Source organism: Rhinolophus ferrumequinum, chromosome 4 (genome assembly GCF_004115265.2).
Source record: "Rhinolophus ferrumequinum isolate MPI-CBG mRhiFer1 chromosome 4, mRhiFer1_v1.p, whole genome shotgun sequence".
NCBI classification, from domain to species: Eukaryota; Metazoa; Chordata; class Mammalia; order Chiroptera; family Rhinolophidae; genus Rhinolophus; species Rhinolophus ferrumequinum.
Window position 1 is genome coordinate 26,576,459 of NC_046287.1, and position 26,058 is coordinate 26,602,516.

A 26,058-nucleotide genomic window follows, 5' to 3' on the forward strand; every position below is an offset into this window, starting at 1 on the left:
CAAGAAGATACTGAGTAATGTGTTGTCAGCAGGTTTTTCAGGCAAAACCACATGCATAATATCTTTTTGTCTCTGTTTCTCTGGAAAAAAAAAAAAAACAGAGTTTGCACCCAAAATGCTTTAACTCAGCTCTTCGGTTGTTCCTTAAATCTTGCCTGTTTCTCTTAGTAACTAAGGTTTTCATAATTCAATTTATGTCTATGGTATTTCTAAGAAACGAATGTTGGGTACAGCCTGCAGTCACAATAAGTCTTGAGTCCACAGGGATCAAAACAGGTTGACAGGAGAATTTTACTTCACATTCCAGAGAGAGGTCTGGACTCACCTGCACTGCTCGCTGGAGCTCTGCCTCAGAAGAGGGGAACGGAGACTGTGAGTCCTCCCATCCTGTAAATTCAGCTTTCTCTTTGTGCTTGATGGTGGGTGGCTGAACGTGTGCGCTCGTCTGCGAAACTGTGGAGAGTCAGAATCCTCTTCAGGGAACGTGTGCCATGCTGAGGACAGCGGGGAGGCCGGTGGTGTTCCTGGTGGAGAGTCTCCTGGTGAATAGTCCTGAAAAGCCAGCAGAAGTGAGGTCTTTCTTTCCTACATCGATTATGGCAGACCTACTTAAACACAGAGCTCAAAAGTGACAGGGTGCCTCTTCTTTCCCCTGAGTCAAGACAAAACTGTTTTGTTGTTGTTGTTTTACTCAATCCATGCTGAAGGCTAATCAGTATTACCACAACCCATTTCTTCTGATAAGCAGCTGTAAGACAGCGTCCGTCAAGATAGGACAGAAAGTAAAAAGGATGACAAGAAAAGGTATTCTTTTCCCTAACACTTTGTGGTAAAATGCTACAGCTACTCATTGTTGCCAGAAAGATGAAAAGAGATCATGACCAAAAAAGGGTGGAGTCTGTGTTTACGTATCTACTGATTTCCATGACCTATCGGTTGCCTGCTTCCTGTACTGTCAAAATAATACCACACGCCTGGGTATCCAAGTTTCGTGGCAAAGCCTTCAGGAAAATAAAGCCTGTCAAGTATCTTCCTTCACTGTGGATGTTTCTATCCAACTACATGTTCCCTGATAGAACATTTTTTAAAAAGACATGAAAAACAGGAAATGATTGAATAGTGACTTATGCTGGAATGCATCGCATATTGCATGAGTAGACACCATAAATCTTTCAATTTGGACAGGTATGCTATTTGCACTTTCCAGAACAAGCACCACTGCAGAAATGTTTAGCTTGATAAACATGGGTTCAGGAAAAAAAAGACTGAAAGCTGAACTAAGTCATCAATTTTATCAACAGAAAGTTTAATAAAAATAGATTAATATTTTCCATTAAAAAATAGGTTGCATATGCTTAAGGTTACATGTTGCATGATACAGGAAACAGGAAACCAAACCTGCTGAGAATTGTCTATGAGATAAAAAAAAATAGCCTAATGTTACAGTTAAAATGGCTAAAAATGTGTGTGTGGGGCGGGTTACATGGGAAGAAAACAAAAGATAAAAAAATCACTGTGTAAGTGCCATAATTACACGGCTCATTTTTCTATGGCTTTGGGTCAACAGTTGCTCAAATACTGTCCTTCAAAGCATACTGACTCCAAATAGTAAAAAGCCTGATAGGGCAGAGTTAGCCTGCAAGGGATGTGTTCTGTCCCACCATGAGAAAGCTTCAGCTGAACAAAAAGCACCATGCTCATAACCAGAATCTTCTATTTAAAATAATAAAGCCTCAAATATTTTTCTAAATCATAAGGACTCATAACAAAATCACTAAGCATGCATGTTACCATAAAAGTGTTGGTTTGTGCCAAGTCACAATTAGTTATAAGAAAGGGAGGTCTGCTTAGATACCTTCTCTGACGCAAGACTGTTGGACCGTTCAAAGCTTTCCATACTTCCAAGTCGACCTCTCATTCTGTTAGCTCCCTGAGTAAAGAGAATAAAATTAAATCATCCATATGGCTTGAATTTTTATTTTAAAACTACTATAAAAAATAATTGCTTCTCTATGAGGTGTGATCAAACAATATGGTGAATGTTTAAGTTAAAAAAATGTATTAAAGTAAGAGACACACTGCCATTGATGCCCCTCAAAATACTCCCACCCTCCTCCCACCCCCACCCCCACTTTGAACACACTTATCCCATAGTTCTTGCCATTTTCTGAAGCAGTTCTGGAAGTCCTCTTTCTGGATATGTTTAGTTGCGCTGTCGTGGCTGCCTCAATGTCCTGGATCGATTCAAAATATTTACTTTTCATGGTCATTTTGACTTTGGGGAAGAGCCAGAAGTCACATGGTGCCAGATCCAGATCCAGTGAATGAGGTGGATGAGGACACACCATAATGTTTTTATTTGACAGAAACTGTATTCCAGAAGCAATGTGTGACACAGAGTGTTGTCATGATGGAGGATGACTTACAGCACACTTTAAAACACACCTTCTCTCAACCGTAGCTCACACCTGACTGACTGCACCGAACAAGTTGAAACTTGTCACACACTGTTACTAAGGTTTGACGCAGCACTTCCCATATTAAAGATCCCTGCCTTTCTGTTGGATGGCACTCGGCAGCAGGATTCATCGTAATTTGTGCTCACAACCAAAAGGCTCCACGTCACACATTGCTTCTGGTGCAGCATTTCTGTCAAATAAAAACATTACAGTGTGTCCTCATCCACCTTTTTCATTGGATCTGGCACTGCGCGACTTCTGGCTCTTCCCCAGACTCCAAATGATTCAGGACATTGAGGCAGCCACGACAAAGCAACTAAAAGACACTCATGAAAGAGGACTTCCAATACTGCTTCAGAAAGTGGCAAGAATGATGGGACACGTGTGTTCGAAGCGAGGGAGAGTATTTTGAGGGGGATTAATGGCAATGCGTCTTTTACTATAATGTGTTTTTTTTAAATTTAAACATTCACTGTATTGTTTGATCACACCTCCCTCGTATGTTAGCATTAAATTGGTCCTTCTGTGGTTCACTCAAATTTGTTGCCAGTATTAACAGCCATTCCAGCACAGTAAATAGAGCTGTTCACAGCTATTTCCATTATATCTCAATCAGCCATTAGATAAACAGATACTCAAACCAAGCTTTCTGAGTTATTTTGGTTATATTTTTTTCATCCATACAATCACTAGATCCCCATAACATCACTGAGAGCCCCATTGACTGTGTCTCATACAGATAAACACAAATGTAGAAGGTACAACACAACTGACCACAATAGTCATAAAGAAAATGGTTTAATACATACAACATCCCTACAACCTAGGTTAGAAATATCATAATTCACATTATAGGATCATAGTGAACACAGGTTAAGAAGAGAAAACTGCATCCTCAAGTATATGGGTTTAGCTTCATTCATTATTCCATAATGCAAAACTATAATGCTTGAATAAAGCATTTCTCTCTACAGGACTATATAAGTCTGCTTCCACACTGATGAACTGATTCTTATTTTTCTTTTCACATACTCCTTTGCTATGGATTTCATAAATGATCTAAAAAAAAAAAAGAGGAACTTAAAGAGATTGTCTCATATATTCCCCTTACTTTATATAGGAAGAAAATGAAGCCAACTATGGCAGGAAAGAGGATGAAAAGGCAGGCTGAGAGAACCACATCATACAGAAGGCCCCAACATACAAAATACAGACGAAGGAGTTTTACATTAACACTAAAACACATGGAGAAGTTCTAAAAAGAATAATGAGAAATACAAAAATACAAGCCAAGTCAGTGTGACAGTGACTCTGCAAAATAAAAAAACACAATATTTGTATAGCAGTTTACAGTTTTAAAGTTGGTCGCCATACATTCTTGAATTTAATTTTTTTTGAGAGAAATGGGTTAAATTTCACTTTAATTTTTAATCAAAATAATACCTGCACAAAATTTTAAAAGTCAAATTGTGCTACCAAGCTTATACCAAAAAGTGACAGTCACCACTCCCTTCTCTCATACATTGAATTCCATTCCCCAAAAGCAAACACTTGATGCTTCTGCTATTCAAGTTATATTACCATTCCTCAGTCTTTCCATTTTAGGTACTATCTATTGACTCTCTACTCTGGAAGATGAGACTTTAGTATTCTTACTTCATTACCCAACACCACACACACTCTCTTTCCCTCTTCTCTCAACATAGTTATATCACAATATTTTCTGCTTAGACTGTTATGACTTTGTAAATATTATTTGCACCTGAACTACATATTTGACTATTATTATAACTCATTACTTGTATAGTTTGTTTTTCATGGAGTTATGAAAAACTTCACGCTTCAGCGATCACTAATGTATTACAAAAGTCACCAACAGATCTCAGTATGGTCAAACATCACATAATCCATCAATTACAACTATTTCTTTTTCTTTGGGCTACCCACTGTGAAGACCTGTCTTCCTTCCCCAGTCTGGACTGGTTGTGATGTAGGCTTACTGAATAGATCATCCCAGTATTTCCCTTGACGAGTAACCTAGAATGTTACTCGTTGGAATGTTGGAATTTCTGTTTCCTTGATCCCATGTCTTCCTCTTTTTTAGTTTACTTCCTCATTTTATGCTATCTGAGAAAGGGAGATTGGGAAGTAATTCTTTTTACATGTCTGTAAATGTCATTATTCTATGCTTATATTTCATTAGTGGTTTGGCTAAATACATAGTTCTGGTTAGAAACTTTCCTTCAGCATACGTTAGCATTGTGTAAGTGTCTTCTGGCACAGACGTCTAATGCCATTGTCATTCTTGAGACTTTGTATGGCCTGCTATTTTTCCCTGGAACAGATGCTAAGTTTATCCTTGGGCACTCTGAAATTTTGCAACAATGTGCCTTGGCATGGCTTTATTCAGTCATCATGTTATGCCTATTCTGAGTCCACGAAACCTGGAAACAAGCCCATTAGCTCTGAGAAATTTCTAAAATGATTTCTTTGAAAATTTCTGCATGCATTTTTCTCTTTCTGGAATTCCTACCACCTTGGTTTTGGATCTTCAGACTGTTCGTTTACCTTTTCACCCTGCTCTCCCATTTTTCATTTCTTTGTCATTTTACTTTACTTCCTGGAAGATTTCTTCAACTCTAGCTTCCTAGCTTCTGTTGAATTTTTCTTTTTATGTTCAGCATCAGAAAGGTTTTACAGCTTTTTCTTGTTCTCAATTGATTGTTTTATATTTATGATACCTTGTTTCATAGAAGCAAACTTTACAGACAAGGAGACCTGAAGTTCTGGTAGATTATGTTGCCAAAGTTTACACAGCTTGTTAACAGAGCAGCGAATGGAACCCAGGAAGAACAATTTAAAAGTGAAGCTCTTGAGCTCTTATTCATATCCTCTCCTTAAGACAAAGCTTTGTGAAAGTAAGATTACAAATAAAATTAACAAGCCTATATTGGTTAAGTATAATTTTGCAAATGCTAAAAGCTGATGAAGTCTCTTTCAGTTCTTCAGATCCATACTATAATATGACATACTTCCAAATATATATATATATATATATATATATATATATATATATATATATATATATATATAATTTGTTGCTGATAAATTATTGGGTAAATGTGTGTGGTCAAGAAGAAAATATTGTAAAGACCAGGTCACTTTCCACTATTTTTTAGCTGCTACTTACATGCCAACCTGCCTGGTTATTTTAAACAGATTACTTGGTCACAACAGAGAAAGTAGTCAGATGGATGTCAAACCATGTGCTGTATTAGAACAGCAACTTTAATCACACATTTTACTCACAGTGAGGTTTGATTCACAGTGTGTGTGTGTGGCCGGGGGGTTGTGCGTGTGTGTAAGAAAAACAAACTCACTTTAAATCCTTACTTCACGCATTTCAACAAGTAAGGACAATGGGTATTACACTGAAGAAAGCATGAAATGAAGACTGTTTTGCAATGATTCACACTTTATATTATATTCTTCTTTTGGAAATGTATGTATTCATAAATATATTCATAAATATTTCTCTTTTGGTAAACTTCCACTTAATAAAAAGAAACCAATGAAAAACCAGAATACAAGACTGTCTTTTCACCTTTGAACAGACAACTTTTTCAGTTGATTTGGTAATACATGTGTCAAGCCTTCTCCCTTGGACCCATTTTGTAATCATTAGTGAGCTGAGCTTCTCAGCTATTCAGAAATGTATCGTGTTTCATAAACAACTATCATTAGTTATATGAAATATTTTGGCATTTAAAAACGGCAGCAATTATGAACCAAACTTTATGACTGGAGTGACAATGTTCTACTACGTCACCCAGAGAGAAAACACTGAACTGACAAATTTGAGAAGTACATACAACCCCCTTTCTGTATAACCTTTAATACAACATGAGCAGCTGCCAAGCTTCCCAGCAAGTCCGTTCTGCTGCACACGGTGCAAGCAAGACCTTGTTAGGTAACATAATTTAGGACACTTGGCAGCATTTATGACACAAAAGCTACAGTATCCACCTTGACCAAAATAGATCGGCTGTGTCCTTGCTCTTTTAGAATCATTACAATCGTTCAAGGCTATGTAAGTGGCACTTCAAAGTCAGCCGTGCAAGTATGGTGCAGGATGCCAAGGTACTACCGTGTTTCCCCGAAAATAACACCAGGTCGTATATTAATTTTTACTGCAAAAGACACATTAGGGCTTATGTTCAGGGGATGTCATCCTGAAAAATCATGCTAGGACTTATTTTCCAGTTAGGTCTTATTTTCGGGGAAATACGGTAAATGGGGATAAAGAGACTAACACTCTACATACCCCTTTTTCACTTGGTAAATGACGGAGGACTCAGAGCTCCCATTGTCCATACCACCTCATATCTGTGGTGTGATACTCTCCTAACACAGTGACATTTCATCCTAGCCATAATGTGAGGTAAGCAGGTATCACCCATGTCACAGAATGCAAAACTATGGCTTAGAAAAGGCAAATAACTTGTCCATAATCATAAATACAAAAATCTGCTAGGACCAGCTGTGACTTCAGCTCCTCTGACCACCTACATAAATGGCCTTTCTACGAAAATTCTCACTAAAACACTATGGGAGCGAGGGAGAGAAAAGAGGAAGCTACATTGCAAAGTTGCTGTTTCCCCCTTCGTAATTAATAAGTATTAATTAAATCCAGTGTATCTCCTGGTCATGCTCAGACTTTCAAAGTACCCATTTATTTCTCCTATAAGAACACACTCATTGTTTCCTATGTTACGCAACAGGGTACAATCTGTTGCTGCCTTTTATTTTGATCCTCATATTGTCTCAGATGTCACCAGTGGGAGACCCACAAGATTTTCACGTCTTTATGACATATCCCTATTTTTCTTTGAGCACTTTCTTACTATCCAGAATAACAAGGTGCTCCAGACTTTCCCTGCAGTCCTGGAATTAGCCATTTCTCCCAGGATCCCAGGTCCTTCTTGTAGAATAACACATAGAAACCAAAATCTGGGTGGTAGGTGTCACCCAACCAGGCTTGATTTATTATCTGCTACGTGTAGAAAAGCTATTCCCATCTCCTATCAGTGGACAGAGTCAGGGACCATATGTACACATTTACACACATGTTAAAACATATAGTATAACATACGTATAATAGTATATATAAAATTCTGTTGCTCCAAAAGATAGATAGATAACCAAGATTCCATACTGTTACCTTGGAGTTGAATCATTTACTGGAATTTCTCCCTTTTCACATTTGCAATTCCCTTCTCCTGGAATCCCACTATTCGTGATACACTTACATATTTAACCAATCCCCTGTGTGTAACCAATCTCCATAATTGCCACCTCACAGGCATTCTCTTCATCCTACTTAGGTTCTAATACCCTCACACATGGACGCCATCCTCACCCTTCTCAGCCTCTATCTCCTTGTATCGGCACCTTGAATGCTTTCTCCCCTCCACTCTGGCTCTGACGGTGCACTGGGCCATCCCTCTGCTGGGATGGCCTCCTTGCCTGCTCAGACTCTGATATCCAGAACCAGGTGGCCCTCCTAAGCTGACCCTCTCAACACACTCTGATTCCACAGGCTGCATTGGGCCACCCTTAATAGGCTTGTCTCCCTGCTCTGGGCGACTGTGGCTCCCCTGCCCTCCATCTACCTTGTTTTATCTCAATTGACAGCTTTAGAATTGAATACCTCAGGAAAAGGAAAATGATGGGCAAAAGGAATCATTTGGTTCATTCGTAAGTACAATATTCCTCCCTCCAAATTTACTGAAAGGAAAACACATAAGTTTCTGTTACGTTATATTCACTATTTTCAGTATTTCCTATCAGCTCCTAAAATGAGCAAAAGAATGGCTTCTTCATAACTTTGTGTGGCAAATGATAAAAAATTCCTACAGTATTGGGCATCAGTATTTTATTTTTGCTTTCTATACATATATCTCTACTACTGAATCTCTATTACTCAAATTCAGGTATTATAGGCACCAGAATAAATCTATATCTGAGAATGTAACTTAGTTTAAGAGAGTCTCTTAAATAAGTGTTAACTAAATTAATCTTAGCAGTTTTTTCTTTTTTCTTTCTTTTTTTTTTTTTTTTTTTTTTTAAGGAACTCTGTGAGCCAGTTAAGAATGAAGCAATGCAGTTAGAAAACATAGACAGTAATACCTAAAAGAGTCTCAGTGTGATCTTACCCTTGAGAAGATATTTTCCAGGGAGCTAGTTAAAGATCTTTTAGCTTTATTTTTCAGAATGTCAAGTTTGAACCGTCCACTGCTTGTTGCATTTTCTGGGATTGTACTGTTTGAAATAGTCTACAGAAAGAAAAACAGATAAATTTTAGTTTGGAAATACTCAAAGTTAAATGAGGCTTTGAAAACAGGCTTATAACTAAGCCATTAAAAAGCACAAGAATTCTTCTGTAACTCTATTAAGGAGTAATAATTTAGGTTCCACATTGTGAACACATAGATTATAAGGAAAATGATTTAATTTTTAATACCGTAAGTAATAAAAAAAGACAGGCATAACATATTTCCTTTATGTCTTTTCTTTACACTAATATATCCTGCTTAATATAACAAAAATTACACTTGAAACGTCAATTTTTATTATTTTGATTAACCACTATAATCACCCATTTCCAAGTTGCATACTTGTATCCAAATTACCATGGAAAACACAGGAAATATATTTCAATAAACAAAACACCTTCTAGTTAAGCTGTGTTCTGTTAATCCCTCTGCTACAATTCCATTTTCATTTGTGAGTTAGTCATTTATCTGTTAGATCAACAAATTATTCACTGATAGTGATAAATTATATCGGAATCTACAGTGTGTTCACTATATTAGGTTCTTGCTATATTTTATACTATTGAAGTAAGAAGCTACTATGGTATATTACATGGTTGTTAGTGCCAGGAAGCTTCCAAGAGAGAAACTTCATCATTTGCTTGGGGATGGAATATATTCACATTAAGCAGTGACACAAAGCAACAAGAATCAAATGTGGAAGCAAGAAGATTGGTTGTAAGTCTCAGTGGTCAGGAAGAAGGATAGGCATGATTCAGAAGGTAGAAAAAATATTGGGGCATGTGTAATTTATACTGCTAGTTGTAGTTTATTCATTTTTATTGTCTTATTCCCATTGTATGATGATATCACACATTTAATCTATTTTATTACTGATAATGTTTAGGGTGTTTCCAATTATTTACTGTAATAATGATAACATAAATGTTATGGACCCATACTTATACATCATTTGCATATATTCAATCGACTCTGTTTGGTCTTGTATTTTACCTTAGGAATGAAATTGGTGGGTTACAGAGGATGAGTGTGCTTACATTTAGTAGATCCTTTAAATAGTTTTTATAGGTCTGAGGATGAAGACATCCCCAGACCTGAGAATGGTGTGAGCAAAATCATACAGGCCCGTGCTCAGGGGACAGAGAGCCAGTGCAGGCATTTGGCTAAAACAGAGGGAACTAGTGGAAGGTAACTTGGGAAAGTGTGGCTGGAGATAAAACCTTGTCTAGGAAGAATCACTGATCAGAATGTATAAACTGAGGGGCATCACTGAGAAAGTAATGCTTGGGGAAGATGTATCTGAAAGCAGTATTCAAAAATCACCTGAAGGACAGTGAAAAAGCAGATTGGAGGCATCAGCACAGTCTATGCAGGAGGCAAGAAAGTTCCATACAAGAAGTGGCTCCATGGGCCAGTCTAAGAAGTTACTGAGAAAAGAAATATGACCCCCATCAAGAAAGGGAACAATGGATATGGAGGTGGGCTGGACTGGGTGTTGATAACGGACCGGGGTGACACATTATTCTACGGCTTTTAGGAAATGACACAACCTAAAGAGGGAAATTGCATTGGCACTTCCCTCCTGACACAGTAGCTGTTCAGCAAACACCAGAAAAATAAATGGAAGGAAGAAAAAAAAGGAGGGACGAGGAAAGGAAAAAGAGAGATGGGGGAGAACTACCAGCAGGAAAACAAAAAGCTTGCTAAAATAAAATCTCCTCTTCTATGATCTTTAGTGTCCTCCATCACAAAGAAAATGTACGACTCACACACCGCTTTAGTCAACATGACTATCCCCGTCAATGACTGATACAAGCAAACCCATGAATAGGTATTTGTCCTTATGCTTCTGGACCTTCTTGTATCATTGACCATTGGTGATCTTATTTCAACTTTTCTCCGACCTTGGTCACCTACCATAAAATCTTTTAAGTCTCCTTCTACCCCATTATTCCCTTTCAGTCTTTTTCACTGGCTCGATTTTAATTCACCTCATTGCCTAAAGTGTGGGTGTTCCTCAGTACATCCCCTTTTGACTTCAAATCTGTGCTAAAGCTCATCGTTTTCCATATTTATACTATCAACTCAAATTCCTCCATGGGCACCAAATCCATTTTTTTTATTTGATTCCAAACATGTTGCCTACATTGAATGCTTACTTGGTATGTCCATCCACTACCCCCCTCTTGTCTTCCTTCTGTATTTTCTAGCTCAGTTTCTTCCAGTTCCCCCAAATCTTAAACCTTGAAGTCTGTCCCAGCAACTCCCGCTCCCTTCCTTTCCAAGTCTATCCCATCAGTCACTAAGTCCTAATAAACATGCCTGCTAAATAACTTTGTTTTTTATTAATTTCAGGTGTACAAGACAATGTAGTAGTTAGACATTTATAATTTATATCCCTCACAAAGTGATAGCCTCCCTTCCCCAATCCACTACCCCTCTGACATCGTATATAGCTGTTACAGTTCCACTGACTATTCTTTATGCTGTACTCCATATCATGGATGGTGTAGCTGACTGATCACTGCAGTGAACACCTGAAGCTAAAGCTGAATAATAATGAATGCTAAATAACTTTTGACTCAGTCAGTTCCTCATATCTCCAGTACTCTATTTCAGCCTCTCTCCAAGACAAAATAAAATTTTCATGACACAATCATTCAGTCTATCTATATTCCAGTGCGATTTCTGCCTGGAGCATACTTCTGTCATTGCACTATTCACACCATATTTCCATATTTTAACTTATTTGATTACATGTTGGTTTCTCCTCCTAAACAGTTAGGCAGATGGCAGAAAAGAGCTGCCATTATTCATCACCCCCACATAGTATATAGTATGCACTTGATAAAAGTTTGAGGGCTCAAATCATAATTGAATGAATCCCTTCTTACATATTTCATGACAAAATTCTCCTCATTTGAGAATGTGACTTCAGTCCTAACACTGGTCAACACCCTCACCCACCAACTTGCCCAGTAATCACTAGGACAGCTAAATTATCTCTTTAAAGTACAAATCTGATCTTCTCACGCTCCTACTTGAAATCCGTCAATGACAAAGTTGGGCCTAGCACTGAAGGCTCTTCTTCATCTCACAGCTGCCTATCCTTCCAGACTCAATCCCCCTAAGCACACCCTTAAAACTACTTCAAGGGCCTGCAAGAATGTTCACTTATGGTCACAAAGTTACTACACAATTTTGTGTTCAATGTTTCTTTCCTAAAACATGCTTCCTCAAGTTTTCTGATTAGCAAATTTCATCTCCCTTAAAATTCCTCCTGGCCCCCCAAAAAAGTCTTCCTCTTGAATTCTTTAATTGTACCCTGTACCCTTACTGTCCACTCCTGCTCTGAAGCAAAAAGACAGCAACTTTTGGGCTCATTGCACATTCTTTTAAAAAGCCTTTCTTTGCCTCTATTATTTGTGCCCATTTATCTGTTTGCAATCTCCTTTGGAATATTGAAGCCCTTCTCTAGAAGGAACATCATTCACTCATGGCATTTTTGTTCATCATTATCACACAGCTTAGCTCATAAAAGGTTCTCTAGAAGACCTTGTTCAATTAATAAATTAAGGAATCACTAATAAAGTGATATGTGATTTTTTTTCTGAATAACGTGAAATAAAGACATAACCTGAATTAGTGCTATTGACACATAAATATGTCATCAGCTCCTTCCATGCTGTTGCAGATGCTCTTCCTTCAGCTATACAATTGGGAACACATCATAAATCATGTGCACAAAAATGTCATCCTTCATCTCCAGCTAGAATAGCTGTTTCTATGATACTATTTCTTCTTTGGTGTTTGCCATTTACCACCCAAGACTATGTAAGCTTTTAATGAAACAAGATGTTTGAAGGGGTTCAAAACAGTCCTCCCCAAGATGTGCTACTCTCGCATGTAGATTATTTTGAGCTAAAGACAATGGAGATCCTGCAGGCTCACAAGAAACTCTTACTTCTACCTTAAAGAATTTAAATTAGGGGTCTTGCCCATAATAAAAGCTATCACCAGAAATATCTTTTTATCACCTATCTGTAGGGCAGGGGAAACTTCTGATGACTGAACATCTGCTCTCGTCAACCTGTGAATGAACTTCCTCCCCTCTGAAGCCTCAGTTGGCTTACCTCATCCTGAGCTCAAAATGTCATATGTATCTCATTCTAACCTCTCTGAACCGCTCATGTATGTCGAGCTGCCATATGTATGTATGTAATTATATTTGGTCATTTTCTATTAGTAATCTGTCTCATGTCTATTTGATTATTAGATCAGTGAAAGAAGCTAGAAGGGTAGAGGAACGTTTCTTCCTCCCTCACATTCATATGAATTTGAAGTAAAATAATGGATTAATATAATTAAAAATGCAAGTCTATTCTAAATTATGAATATTTGTTATTAATGTTTTATACAGAAAACCACAAATGTTTTTACATTTTAAAACCATCGTTATTTTATCTCAAATGTGCCAGTACCTGCTAAAATTTCCTGTAAAACTCCTTAAATGCTAAAAAACAAATCTGATAGGACTTCAGCCCTAAAAATAAGAACACAAAGGAAAGTAACTCCTTTCCCATTTTCTGGGCTATTTTGACTAAATATAAAGACAAAAGAAAAGTAGGTCAAGAAAAAACACCCTTCTCACCGAGGGACCTTCCCCGATGTGAATGTGTGTCTTCTGCTTGGCTTCACACAGCTGCCTCAGATGTAAAATCACGAGTTCATTTTCTTCCTGGTCATTGACTGGCTTCATTTTCTGTTGAACAGACAAACCAAGAGCACACTAGGTCAACACGGCTTCTCTTGTCTTATTTTTATCTGTCTGTTTATCTGTTTATTATGTCCACTTGGTTTTATCTGTCTGTCAGACAAACATAAATAAAGCTAAGCATCCCACTCTTCTTAGAAGCAAAAGTAACAGTGGCATTCTAAGACTATCAAATAGTACCATAGGATATATATCTTTAACTCCAGATAGAAAAATGAGAAAAGGAACTTAGAAAAACAAGATCCAATTCTCATTCCTTATATCTTATTTGTAAGAATGGTGAGTAATGTTACCTGGACTCGTTCAAAGATGTCAGCTTGCTCATTATCTGTCAGGGATGAGAGATGCCTCTGAATTACCAGCTTGGCTCTTGGCGGGTAGAGACCTGAGGGAAATGATGGGGATAAGTTTTAACCAGTATAATTGCAGAGATCAAAATGTATATAATGCACTGCAACTTGTCCCTTTGCCACAGAATCTGAAGGTAAATCTTCTCAAGGAGATGTGTTCCTGCCTACAACAAACCGTGGTTGGACTATTACAATGGAATGATTAAAACATAATGGAAAACCTCACCACCAAAATCAATGGCCCCTTGTCAGTGATCCTGAAGTCTGATTTGTACATCTCTCTGATCACATACAGATACAGCGGGCACTAAAATTCATTTTGATGATGTGATGCCACTCACTACCATAGCTTATTATTTGCTGGCAAAGTCTCGGTAAGAGGTCCCTTCGGCATATATTACAAAACTGATTCACATGATTGTTTTTGTTTTGTTTTATGGTGTTTATTCTAGTATCTCATTAACATGCCTAGGTTTAAAAAGGGAGAAGTCAAGAGGCTATTTATTTGAAATAGGTAATGAAATCCATAGTCCAAGAAGTTTTTTAGTCCTTTATTTCAGTAGAAAAATTGGAAACAGCTGGAGTTTTTTTTTCCAAATTATACATGTCCCCTCCACCGCTGTGATTCTGACTTCACTTCCTTCTTCTCCCCATTTTGGAATAACTGATTACTGTGCATCAGTGATACTGAGAGGCAAATATACACATGACTTAAAGCTAGGGAAGCTGAAGTTTCAGAGTTTCTTCAAGATCTTGGGAGAGGCCCTGCTAATTCTGGATTCATAATTTGTATTCTTTTTCTTTGGAAAGGTCTCTAAAATTATAAACTCTTCTGATGCCACAAACCTGAGGTCTAGCCCTATATACCATTACATGTAAGTGGAGTCCTTCCCTCCTGCCACAGCTCTCTACAGTGTTCGAGCCAGCTTCTGACTCCCTGTCTGCTTGTATGGAAGTGTCAAACACCTTTTCTATAATAAAAAATAATATTTGAAAACACACTTACTTACAATGTAAAAAAGAAAAAAGAGAGAGAGAAATACAAAGTTGCTTCTTTACTCCTAAGAGTTTAGCGTTGTCTACATAGAAATACCGTATTTCTGCAGCATGAGGTATGAAAACTAAAAATTCAAAGAGGAAAATCTAAATACTTATCATTATGCTATTAACATTTGGTGCATATTTGCTGCCAGTTTTTTTTCCTTTAAATATACTTTATATTTTGTTATCCAAGTAATATAATAAGTTCTACATTTTAAAAATACTAGAACATTATAGAGCTAAATTTGCCTTTGATAGATGCTCGACTCAGTGGACAAAGGCATGAGAGAAAAGATATTTGTGTAGATTCAAACTATCGTCCCTAAAATATTTAATTCTAGAGGGGCGATAGTAATTTTACAGTGGAAAACTCCTGAGACCACGTCTGACCAGTTAGGCCAGCATGACCAGTACTAAAAGCGATCAATCCCTTGAGCCCATGATAAGGAGGCAGCATCATCCCATAATGTTCTTGCTGGGGAGGAGGGACCTGGGTCCAAATGTGAGAAGACATCAGACAGGCAGAACTGACCGACATTCAGCCAAGTAACTGAGCAACACTCGTGGGGGATGTTAGGTCACAAAAGACAAAGAAAGACTGAAGAAGACTCGCTGACTGCAGGTGACGGGGGTGAAATAACAACTACATAAAATGTAGGATGCTGACTGGAAACCTGGGACAAAAAACGAAACCAAAGGACATGAGTGAAAAAACCGGTGAAGATCAAGTGAAGGGTCGAGTTTGGATAATAATATGGTACCAACGTTAATATCCTGTTCTGATCACTGCACCAGGCTACAGAAGTTGTTAGCAATGGGAGAGGATGGGGAGGAATATTTGGAAACTCTCTAAAACTTTTCTGTAACTCTAAAAGTAGACCAAATTAGAAAAAAAAAATGTTTTTAAAGAAATATAGAGTATTATTTTATGTATTTTCCCAGACATAGCATCAAAGTGGATGTGTTACTCAGCAAATTATTTTTTCCCTTAATAATATAATTTTAAAATGGATCTAAATTGATAAACAGTTGAAATTCATTCCCATTAAATGCTCCATTTTATGAACAAACTTCCATTATGCTACTGATGGACATTAAGGTTGTTTCCAATTCTCCATTATTCACAACCAATACAACCTTGAAAATGTCACCTTCTGAAGCTGTATAAGAGTTTTCTGTTATTAAGACATGGAACTGCTAGTTAGCAGGGTGTGTGTAACTTTAGGTCAGCGAGTTTCTATTAATTGTCCCCCTAATGGTTATACTACTTTATACTCCCATCAGTATCACATATGTGTGTCAATCTCCCTACAATTTCATCAACAGTCAATCTGATGAGTATCTCATTGCTGTTTTCATTTTCACATCTCTGACATGCAGTGAGGTTAAACATCTTCTCATTTTTATTATTGAACCTTTTAATTTCCTTTTCAGGGGAGTGTTTTTTAAATATGATTTGCATAATTTCCTACTGGCAGTTTTATCTTTTTCTAACAGATAATAAGAGATCTTACAGATTGTGAATACCAATGTTATCTCCTCAGTTGTCATTTATCATTTAACTTCCAAGAAAGTGATTGTTATGTAAAAACTTAAGTTTTTATAAAGTCTAATCTGCCGATGTCTTCTTTTAATACTTTTTGCATTTTTTGTGTCTTAAAAAAAAGGCTTCCTTTCCTAGTTTAAGGACATAATATTCTTTCTATCTTTTAATGATTTTAATATTTTGTTTGTTTACACTAAGGACTTTGATCCAACTACAATGTACTTAAGTAGGATAAGTAGGAGGACTCTTTCTCTCTTTGGACAGCAAATTGATCCAACACCATTTCTTGAATAAACTTGCCTTTTTTCCACAAATTTATAATGTTCTCTGCACCATTTTTGTAAACGTTACATATATATATACGTATATATATATATATATATACGTATATATATATACGTATATATATATTTAAAATAATGTTCCATTTTTATAAAAGTTATATATGTTTAAAAATAATATGTGTTCTTTACAATTATAATTATAATTGTAATTGTAATTAAATGCTCTATTTTGTAATGGTTATATATATGTTTGAAAATAATGTGTATTCTGTAGAACTATAATTACAAACTTTAAAATCTAAATATTACATTTAGATAATCCTTGATCACATTGTTAAATGGCTATTCAATAAACACTGCTGTTCATTGTCGATTTTGCCATGTGCCTATGATTCTGCTGCCTACTGAAAAGAAATCATAATTCGCAATTACAAGGACAAGACCATTCTCTCCTTTGTTCTAGAGTTTGTGCTCCCCCATCCATCCTAACGACTGTCATACTGAATTGCATTGATCTGCTCACATTCCTGTCTTCCACGCTAGACTGTAAGCTTTCTGGGGGCACAGTTCACATCTCAATCACTTTTGGATTCCCAGTACCTACCATATTGCCTGGCACACAGCAGATGCTTAACAAGTATTTATTAAATTGTGTTTCTCCTGTCCTGCAGTAATTTTCCACCTTCTTTGTTGGTAAGAAATAAGGAAAAGAAAGGGGAAGTGAGTCAGAGAGTCATCTCTCCCTCATGGCCCTCACCAAAACACATTTTTTAAAACCTGCTTTATGATATTACATCAATTATCTCAGTCATTTTCAAATGTCCTTCAAAAGCTACACAAGTTTCATTCCAGGGAAAAGGCATACATCATCAAGTGAGAAGGGAAGAAAAGAAAGACTTAAATAAAACAGTTGACATTCTGAGATGGTTTTGCCTCTCTTCATTCATTTAACAAATATTTGGTCATTTCCCACTATGTACATAGTGCAGTCTTCAGAACTGTGGGAAATGCAAGTCCCTTCTGTAAGTCTGCCTTCAGGAAACAAAAAAAAATTAAAAATTAAAAAGAAAGAAAAAGAGAAAGAAACGGGCGAAACGGGCGGGGGGTGCGGGGCGGGTGGGGGGGGTGGCAGGGGGAAGGCCAAGCATCTAGGAGAGACTGACGGCACAAATTTGACTGGATGTGAGAAATAATTCTTTGGGCTCTTGTTTCACCTCAAAACAAAGAACCATTCAGTGACAGTAGCGACTTTCTCACTTCCCAAACGCCAAAGCAAACTCCCCTTTTGCCAAGGCCAAGTTATACTGTACCTTCAATCCTTTCACAGAGCTTATGCAAAGAGTGCATAGGGCAGGCCTCGCACAGCTTAATCTGGGTCTTGGCACTCTGCAGGGCAGCTGCTGTACTAAAAGCCTGTTTCAGAGTCAGCATTACCTCATCAACCTATAAGAAGAAACAAAGCTCAGGTCTATAAAAGTTTGCGTTCATGGTAACATATTAAAATCCCAACAGCCATGTGAGACTGTGTTGATGCTGACTAAATAATTAATAATGGAATCTAGATGATGCCAGAGCTGGTAGAAAGGAAATATTGTCATGGAGTTACACCTTCAGTGATACATGTAATTGAAAGCTGGATGAAAAAAGACCATTTTTAATGTGTGTAATATACTACTGACCTGCTACTTGTTTACTATTTCTGAATCCCACTAAATCTTATGCTATCACAGACAGTTTAATTGATAGTCAATCAGGGCTCCGTTTAATTAAGTAGTTTATCAGAAAAAGATCTCTGGAAGTTTTGTCTGCAATATACAGGGAGCAACAAAATAGGTTTCCTATTCACTTGTGCTAATAGATATCCTATTTACTTTACCCTTCTGGATCATTTTTAGTGTGAAAAACAAAGCCAAGTTCTGGGGGAAGTGAATTCAATTTAAATAATGCTGGGGAAGTCTATGAATGTCACTGGTCTTATCACTTTGGCTTCTAATTTATTATCATTGGCTTCTGATTTGTGCCACTAAGTTCTGACATCATGTTCTCTAACAGCGCGGTCTCACAACTAAGCCAGCTTCTTGAAAACTGCCAGCTGCTTTCCTCCTTACTCTTCCAATGACTCAGTCAATCAGTTTGAACCTAGCATTCTAGTTTCCTGGTTGCTTTTTCCAGGTCAACTACCCTCTCATCCTTATGTACTGGTGAACTGACTTCAGTCCACGTCTCCTTCTTTATGATACAAACATCAGTGTAAGGAGTGGTTTTCCTACCCACTGTAGAACTGAGATCAAAATCAAAAATCTGCATGGAGAGCTATGGAATACTAAGAACCTCATCTAGCTTTGACATTCAAAACCATTCCTCATGCTCATAAACCATTTTTTTTTAAGACTTCATTTCCCCTTCCCCTATGGCCTGGATTAAGAATAATCTAATATTTAAAGGATTTAATCTATGTGTACATCTACATTTGAGTGTATGAGGAACCTAAAATAAAAAGAAACTTTATTCTTCTGATATTACCAAAAGGAGAGGTCAAACACTCATCGGCCAGTCATTATATTCAGTTAAGTTTTACTATATTAACAACTTTTTAAAAGGCTTCCGAATAATTTCACATCACTCCATAAACAAAAATGAATTATTCAATCTGTTCTTTAATAATTTAAAAATAAAGCCTTCTAATTCGAGAAAATAAAAGCACCACACGTTTAATGCCTTTGCATTTTTATTTCATTTGCTTTGTTACGTTTGCAAAAACAATCTTGATTACTTATGCAGATGTGTATTTTTCTTGTTTCTCATTTATTTAAGGTACTGAAGGGGTTACCCATCTACTTAGTTTTCACATAGGTTTATTATTTGTTATTTAGTAAATCTGCCTTGTAAAAGGCTTCTAAGAAAATACTAAACTTTCATATTTTCTTATCAATTTCTAGATAAAAACAAAAGGCCATTCCAATGGTGTCTGAAATGTGGCTACCCATTTCTCCCAGGTACAAATATTACTAAAAACTTTGACTTCTGAAATTTTCAACGTTTTTTTTTTTTTTTTAAATCCACCATTTTGTTTTTTTCCCCAGATGGCCTATATATACTATTATGGGAGCAGAGCAATTACAAGTTCAAATTAGTGTACTACGTATGAATAACTTAATTGTTTTACTCTACGTACAACAACAACAAAAATATCATAGGTCATGTTAAAAGGTTAAAAGCAAAGGAATGAGCAAAGATAAAGCAATCATATGCAAACCAAAAGGAAGTATTCTTAGCGTTACCATCAGGCAAAAGTAAATTTCCAGTGAAAAGTATGAGATGGGACAAAGAAAGCCAATTTGTGATACTTAAGTGAAAATCTGTAATGAAGATAATGCTCATAAACATTTATACACCAAACTTAGTATTTTGTAGCACTTTAGAATAGGTCTGAGAATCACAGAATGTGTAAGAACTTCAAAAGATTATTTAGTCTAATTCTCTGGAAAAATTTAAACCTGGGTCTTGGTAGCCTGAGTCTTCCCCACACCCTCTCATCCCACAGATATCATTGTCTGCATCTGTGGAGTTTTACTGTTTCCTTGTCTATAAGTAGTAATTTCAATTTTTTTCACACACACCTTTTAAAACAATTTTGGAGAAGCAGAAATAATATTTTCTACAAATGTCAAGGGTTGGTTAAATAAAATTAAGCTACCTGCCTTCAGCTTATTTAAAAAGGCAGGAAGGAAGGAGTACCGAGCATCTAAACTTCCAATGTGACCCTCTATGGCCCATCAGAACACAATACTATTTATCAATCCATAGCAGTTGCTACAAAGAAGGAAAAGAAAATGCTAGTTGTGTTATTCTTTGTACTCAGGGAAGTCAGCATGAGTGGTTTTGCAATACTGTGTCTCACACAACTGCCAAGCCACATCAATCATAACACTGCTTAGACCTGTAATATATAATTCACTGTTTTGTTCCATATGTCAGCTGCTTGAACCATCCTCTGTTATGCAGGAAATTTATATTGAATTTTTCTTCTAGCTTGCAGTTCTGATGCCTTACTATTCAGTTGTCTTCTGACAAAAGTAGAACAAACAGGGTTTCAAAGCTTCTAACACGGGCCTCGTCTTAAGAATCACGGTGCCAAAACTGAGATTCTGATCCAGCTTCAATGTGATAGGACCACATTCTCAGCCAGTCTAGTCTGTTGCCTTAGTCACAGAGCTTCTTAAGGTGGAAAAAGGCAGCCCATTCCCAGACTTCCTATTCCGAATCCCTGTTTCCAAAACTCACTTGACATGCATGGGGGTAAAATGAATATACTAAATACTACAAACAAAATTTGTAAAAGGGTTGGAAATAAGTTTTCACATAGTGTTCCTTTTACTATAGATTATCCAGAAAGCAGAGATGAAGCGGCACTCAGCAAATGATTGCATGAAGTTAAGAGCAATTCACTCCATCGTTCAAAATACACTTCACAGCACTTGATGTCCTAGAACACAGGGGGATGCGACAAGAACACAAACAGTCCTAACCTTTGGGATTCACAATCTAGTGGAGTAGAAAGTTGTGAACAAATAAGTGTGGGGATTTGTAGGAATTGTTAGAGACCTACGAACGAGGTGTATAGCAAGAACACTGACGACAGAGCAACTAAATACTCAATTCCTGATAAAGGGCATCCCTAGGATGTGATATTTAAGTGGGGTCTTGAAAAGTACACAGTAGCAAACAGGTCACAGTGGAGCAAAAGCAGGCCTGCTTCACATTCAATGAAACAGTAGGGAAGAGAATGTGAAAGCAGATAATGAAAGAATGGCACACACTCCGTATTTAGTGTCTGGGTGGACTCACAGGCCAACATGGTCGCCTTCCCCAGCTGACAGTATAAAGCCAGTGAGTCCTGGCTCCCGCCTCCTCTGACAGGCAGACTCCTCCTTCCGTGTGAGGAGCCAACAGTGGCCTTTGAACTTGAGCTGCACTTCTGTGAGCCCCAGCCACTCACTTAAATACTTGATCTCATGTGTCTCAGGCATGAAACATTTGCTGCTTCGATAGCAATGCAAATAAAAGCAACATCACACCAGTCATTGCCCTAGCCTCTGAGGTCTGGCCTAGACAACAGCTTAGGCGACAGAACAACATGTGTGAGGACACGTTCATGAAAGGGTGAGGCATTCCAGTGGGGATTGGAGAAGAAATGAGGAAGGTTCGTCTGCCATGCTAGACAATCTAGATTTTTGTCCCTTAACAAGGAGGCATAAATTGGTTTCAGGTGAGGACATTTAGTGAGAAAGAATTTTTTCAGCATAACATGCAAAGTGGAGAGATGGCAGATTAAATCAGTGGCAAGGAGACTAGTTAGGACACTAATATAATAGTCTAAGAGGCTGAATGCCCAGAATCAGAGTGTAGACAGAGAGCAAAAGAAGGAGAGATGCACATAAGATGCACATTTCTGTCTTGAGTTGGTAAGATTTGATTAGCAGTGGATATAGAAGGTGAAAGAGAATGCATTATGGTTTCTAAATTGGGAAGTTGGGAAAATAGAGCTGCCAAAATAAAACATGGGATATATGACAGGTGTGGGGAAGGTAGGAGAGTAAAGACTCTAGGACACGGTGGAAGAATCAGCCTTAGCTAGGAAGAGGGTCAGAGGAGGAAAGGAGTAAGGAATGAGCTGGGCAGGGGGTGGGTGAGGAGTGGGGAAGAGTGGTAGATCATCCTACATTCTCACTCTCCACCTAACTCTTACTTGGTTGGCATTTTCCAGTGTTGTGTCATCAGCTCTCTTTGGCTTTCCCTCTCGTTCTTCCCCCTGGGTGCTCATCCAGTCCTGGGCCTTCAACTATCATTTACATAATAACAACTCCCAAATTTCTATCTCGAGTCCTGAACTGAACAGATTACACAGTGGTCACTTAGATATCAACATGTGAATTTTTCAGAGTCATGGTTAATTATTTAGAGAGAACAAAATTCAAATGGAACTCTCTTTGAGAAAGAAACTGTTAGTCACCAAAGTGACTAACTTATTCCCTAGAGAAAAAGATTGAGACCCAGTGGGCATTAGTCAGAAAATGCCTTTGTACTAATTCACTCCCATTTCTTCGTTTTTCCTAAACTCATTGTCGACACTGGGGATAAGGAAGGAAAGAGTTATGCAGGAAAGATGGCAACATGCAGCAAGGAAATAAGGAGAATTATGCCTGGCTTATTTATACATGTGTAAGTGGTGTGTATTTCCCTGGGAGAAATGCTTGTGGGAGGATTATATAGCTGAGGAAATATTTTTCTTCAAAGTGGTGTTTCTAAAGGTTTGTGTTAAAATGGTTAGGAGAGATAACACAAGTGGAACAATAAGTAAAAAATTTTAGGGAAAAACATCAACATATTTTTAGTCAATAAGATGTATTTCCAAGTTCACCTTCTATATTTCTTCTTAAACTCCAACTGCGTCCATAAATGGGGTGAGGGAGGGGAGTGTTAGAGAGAACAACTGAATTTCAAATTCCAAAGAAAGAAATGAAGGCTGAAATAAGACCACAAAGAATAGAGTATTTAAAAAATGAGAACAAGGACTAATGAAATAAAGGGGGAAAAAATCATTCTCTGCTCTATTGATACAAGCATTATCTACTCTGAAATGCTACAGCAATTAAGAGAATAAGTAAGAGGCCTTCCTTATCTTCTTACATGAGCAATAGAAAAAGTAACAGCTTTTCTCCTATTGTTTGTCTTTTCCTACCTTTTAAAAATATTCCTGGTAGCATGACTGGATTTGTTAACTCAACAAAGTATCTAGGCTTAAAAATTACCATGACAATTTGTTTTTTTGTTTTGGTTTGTTTTTCTATTGTTGTGCTACTTTCAAAGAGCAGAATTATATTTCTAGATGCCCTCTTCTTTTTCCAATGTGAGGTTTGGGTTCATAACAGATGAGTCTCCCATTAGCAGAGTGTGGACAGGAGAATGTGGACACCCATTACATCACTTACCAGAGATTCACTTGCACACTGGAACACGTAACATATATACTGGCTCAGCCCAGGCTCTGGTGCCTCCCGACAGATAAAGCCAAAGTGATCAACATGCTTTATACCCTGGAAGGGAAAGAAGTGCAGTGTATGAGACTATGTCCTTTAATCAACACTTTGAAAATTAACACTAGTTCTATGCTTTGACACTGCCACGAATTTCTCCTTACAACACTGTAATAGGGGACAAAACGTCATAGCAAATTTATATGGTGGCCTTTTGATATATAAAATAAAGGTTGAGAGCAAAAACTCAGATTTTTGTTTGTTTGTTTCAGACAAAAACTCTATTTAGTCAGGGCCACAGGAGGAAAAATGTGATGGCATGATCCATTGTCTCTTGTAATAAAACTGCTACTCAGTGATTGCAAGTAATGGAGTTTTCAGTTTATTGGTATTCTTAGAATAGGTATTCTGATGATTCATCATAAACCTTGTTCTTGTCAACATGAGGCTAAGAATCAGGAAAACTATAACTGACAATGATCTAATGAAATGTCATGCCATTCCCTAACGGGTGCATTAAAAATACTAGAATATTTGTCTATTTAGAGACATTGAAGGAGCCACACCTATTAGAAGACAATACATTAAAGAAATTATTGCATATATCAATTATCCACATTCACAAATCAATCACAATACTTCCTGAATGCAGGCTAAATAACCTCAGCTATACTTAATAAAAAATTTGGAATCATCTGTGAATCTGTCAGCCTGAATATATACATATCGATTAGAAGACAGCACCTTGTTATGTTAATAGCAAGCATAAGACTTGGAAAAGTCAGGTAGGCAAAGCATTTAAAGTTATCCTGCAATAAACCTAAATCTCAATGAAAAAAAAAAAAATGGCTTTGGAGTCACAGAGATTTGTGCTTCAATCTTAGTTCAGCCCTCTACTGAGTACGAGATATTGTGCTAGGCTGCTAATAATTACCTCTGAGATCCCATCTCTCATTTTTAAATAGTAGTAATGGCACCTATTGTAAGGTATTTTTGACATTTAGAACTGAGAAATATCAAAAATAGTTCCTGGCATGTTTGAGGAATGGTAACCACTACTTTTGTAATAAGTTCAATCTATCCAATGGATATGGAAAAAAAAATTAATCAACTGATTAAAAAAAAGTCAATGAGGAGTGAGATTACAATTCATGAGGTAAAAGTCAGCTCCATCTGGTCCAACTCATGATTAAAGACTACCTTTTACTCCCAAGAAACAAAAATTCTAGATCAGATGGCTTCACAGGTAAATTTCACCAAATATTAAAAAAAAAAAAAAAAAAAAAAAATTAACACCTATTCTTCTCAAACTATTCCAAAAAATTCAAAAAGAGGTAAGGCTCCCAATCTCCCAATCTCATTTTACGAGGCCAACATCACCCTGATTCCAAAACCAGACAAAGACATTACAAAAAAATACAACTATAGGCCAATATCCCTAATGAACATACTTGTAGATGTAAAAATCATCAACAAAATGTTAGCAAACCAAATTTAGCAATACATTAAAAAGATCACATACAACAATAAAGTGGGCTTCATTCCTGGTGTGCAAGGTTAGTTCAATATCCACAAATCAATTAACATAATACACCACAAAAACAAAATGAAAAAGAAAAATCATATGGTCATATCAATAGATGCATAAAAAGCATTTAACAAAATCCAGCATCCATTTATGATAAAAACTGCCAGCAAAGTGGGAATAGAGGGAGCATATCTCACCATAATAAAGGCCATATGACAAACCCACAGCTAATATCATAGTCAATGGGGAAAAGCTAAAAGCATTCTCCTTAAGATCAGGAACAAGACAAGGATGCCTACACCACTTATATTCAACATAGTATTGGAAGTCCTAGCCAAAGCAATCAGACAAGAAAAAAAAATAAAAGACATCCAAATGGGCAAGGAAGAAGTAAAATTGTCATTATTTGCAGATGACATGATACTATAGAAAAAGAGCCCCAAATATTCCACCAAAAAAAAAAAATCTGTTAGAACTGATAAATGAATTTAGCAAAGTACCAGGATACAAAATTAATATTCAGAAATCGGTTGCATTTTTATACACCAATAACAAACTATTAAAAAAAAGAAATTTGAAAAATAATTCCATTTACAACTGCATCAGAAAAACAAATAAAATACTTAGGAATAAATTTAACAAAAGATGTAAAAGAACTGTACTCAGAAAATCATAAGATATTGAAGACAGAAATTAAAGACGAT

General features: G+C 37.0%; 1 protein-coding gene across 8 annotated transcripts in view; it reads right to left on the minus strand.

The window, feature by feature from the left end:
• TBC1D4 (TBC1 domain family member 4) overlaps positions 1–26,058 on the minus strand; it is a 177,212-nt gene that overhangs the window by 39,452 nt on the left and 111,702 nt on the right. For all 8 annotated transcript variants that reach the window (XM_033103903.1, XM_033103902.1, XM_033103899.1 and 5 more), the window contains exons 4-10: positions 23,782–23,886; positions 18,100–18,232; positions 13,862–13,953; positions 13,446–13,556; positions 8,675–8,794; positions 1,856–1,930; positions 326–552 (exon numbers count right to left, since the gene is read on the minus strand). In XM_033103903.1, coding sequence (XP_032959794.1) covers positions 326–552; positions 1,856–1,930; positions 8,675–8,794; positions 13,446–13,556; positions 13,862–13,953; positions 18,100–18,232; positions 23,782–23,886 — 863 coding nt within the window. The remainder of the gene's footprint in view (positions 1–325; positions 553–1,855; positions 1,931–8,674; positions 8,795–13,445; positions 13,557–13,861; positions 13,954–18,099; positions 18,233–23,781; positions 23,887–26,058) is intronic.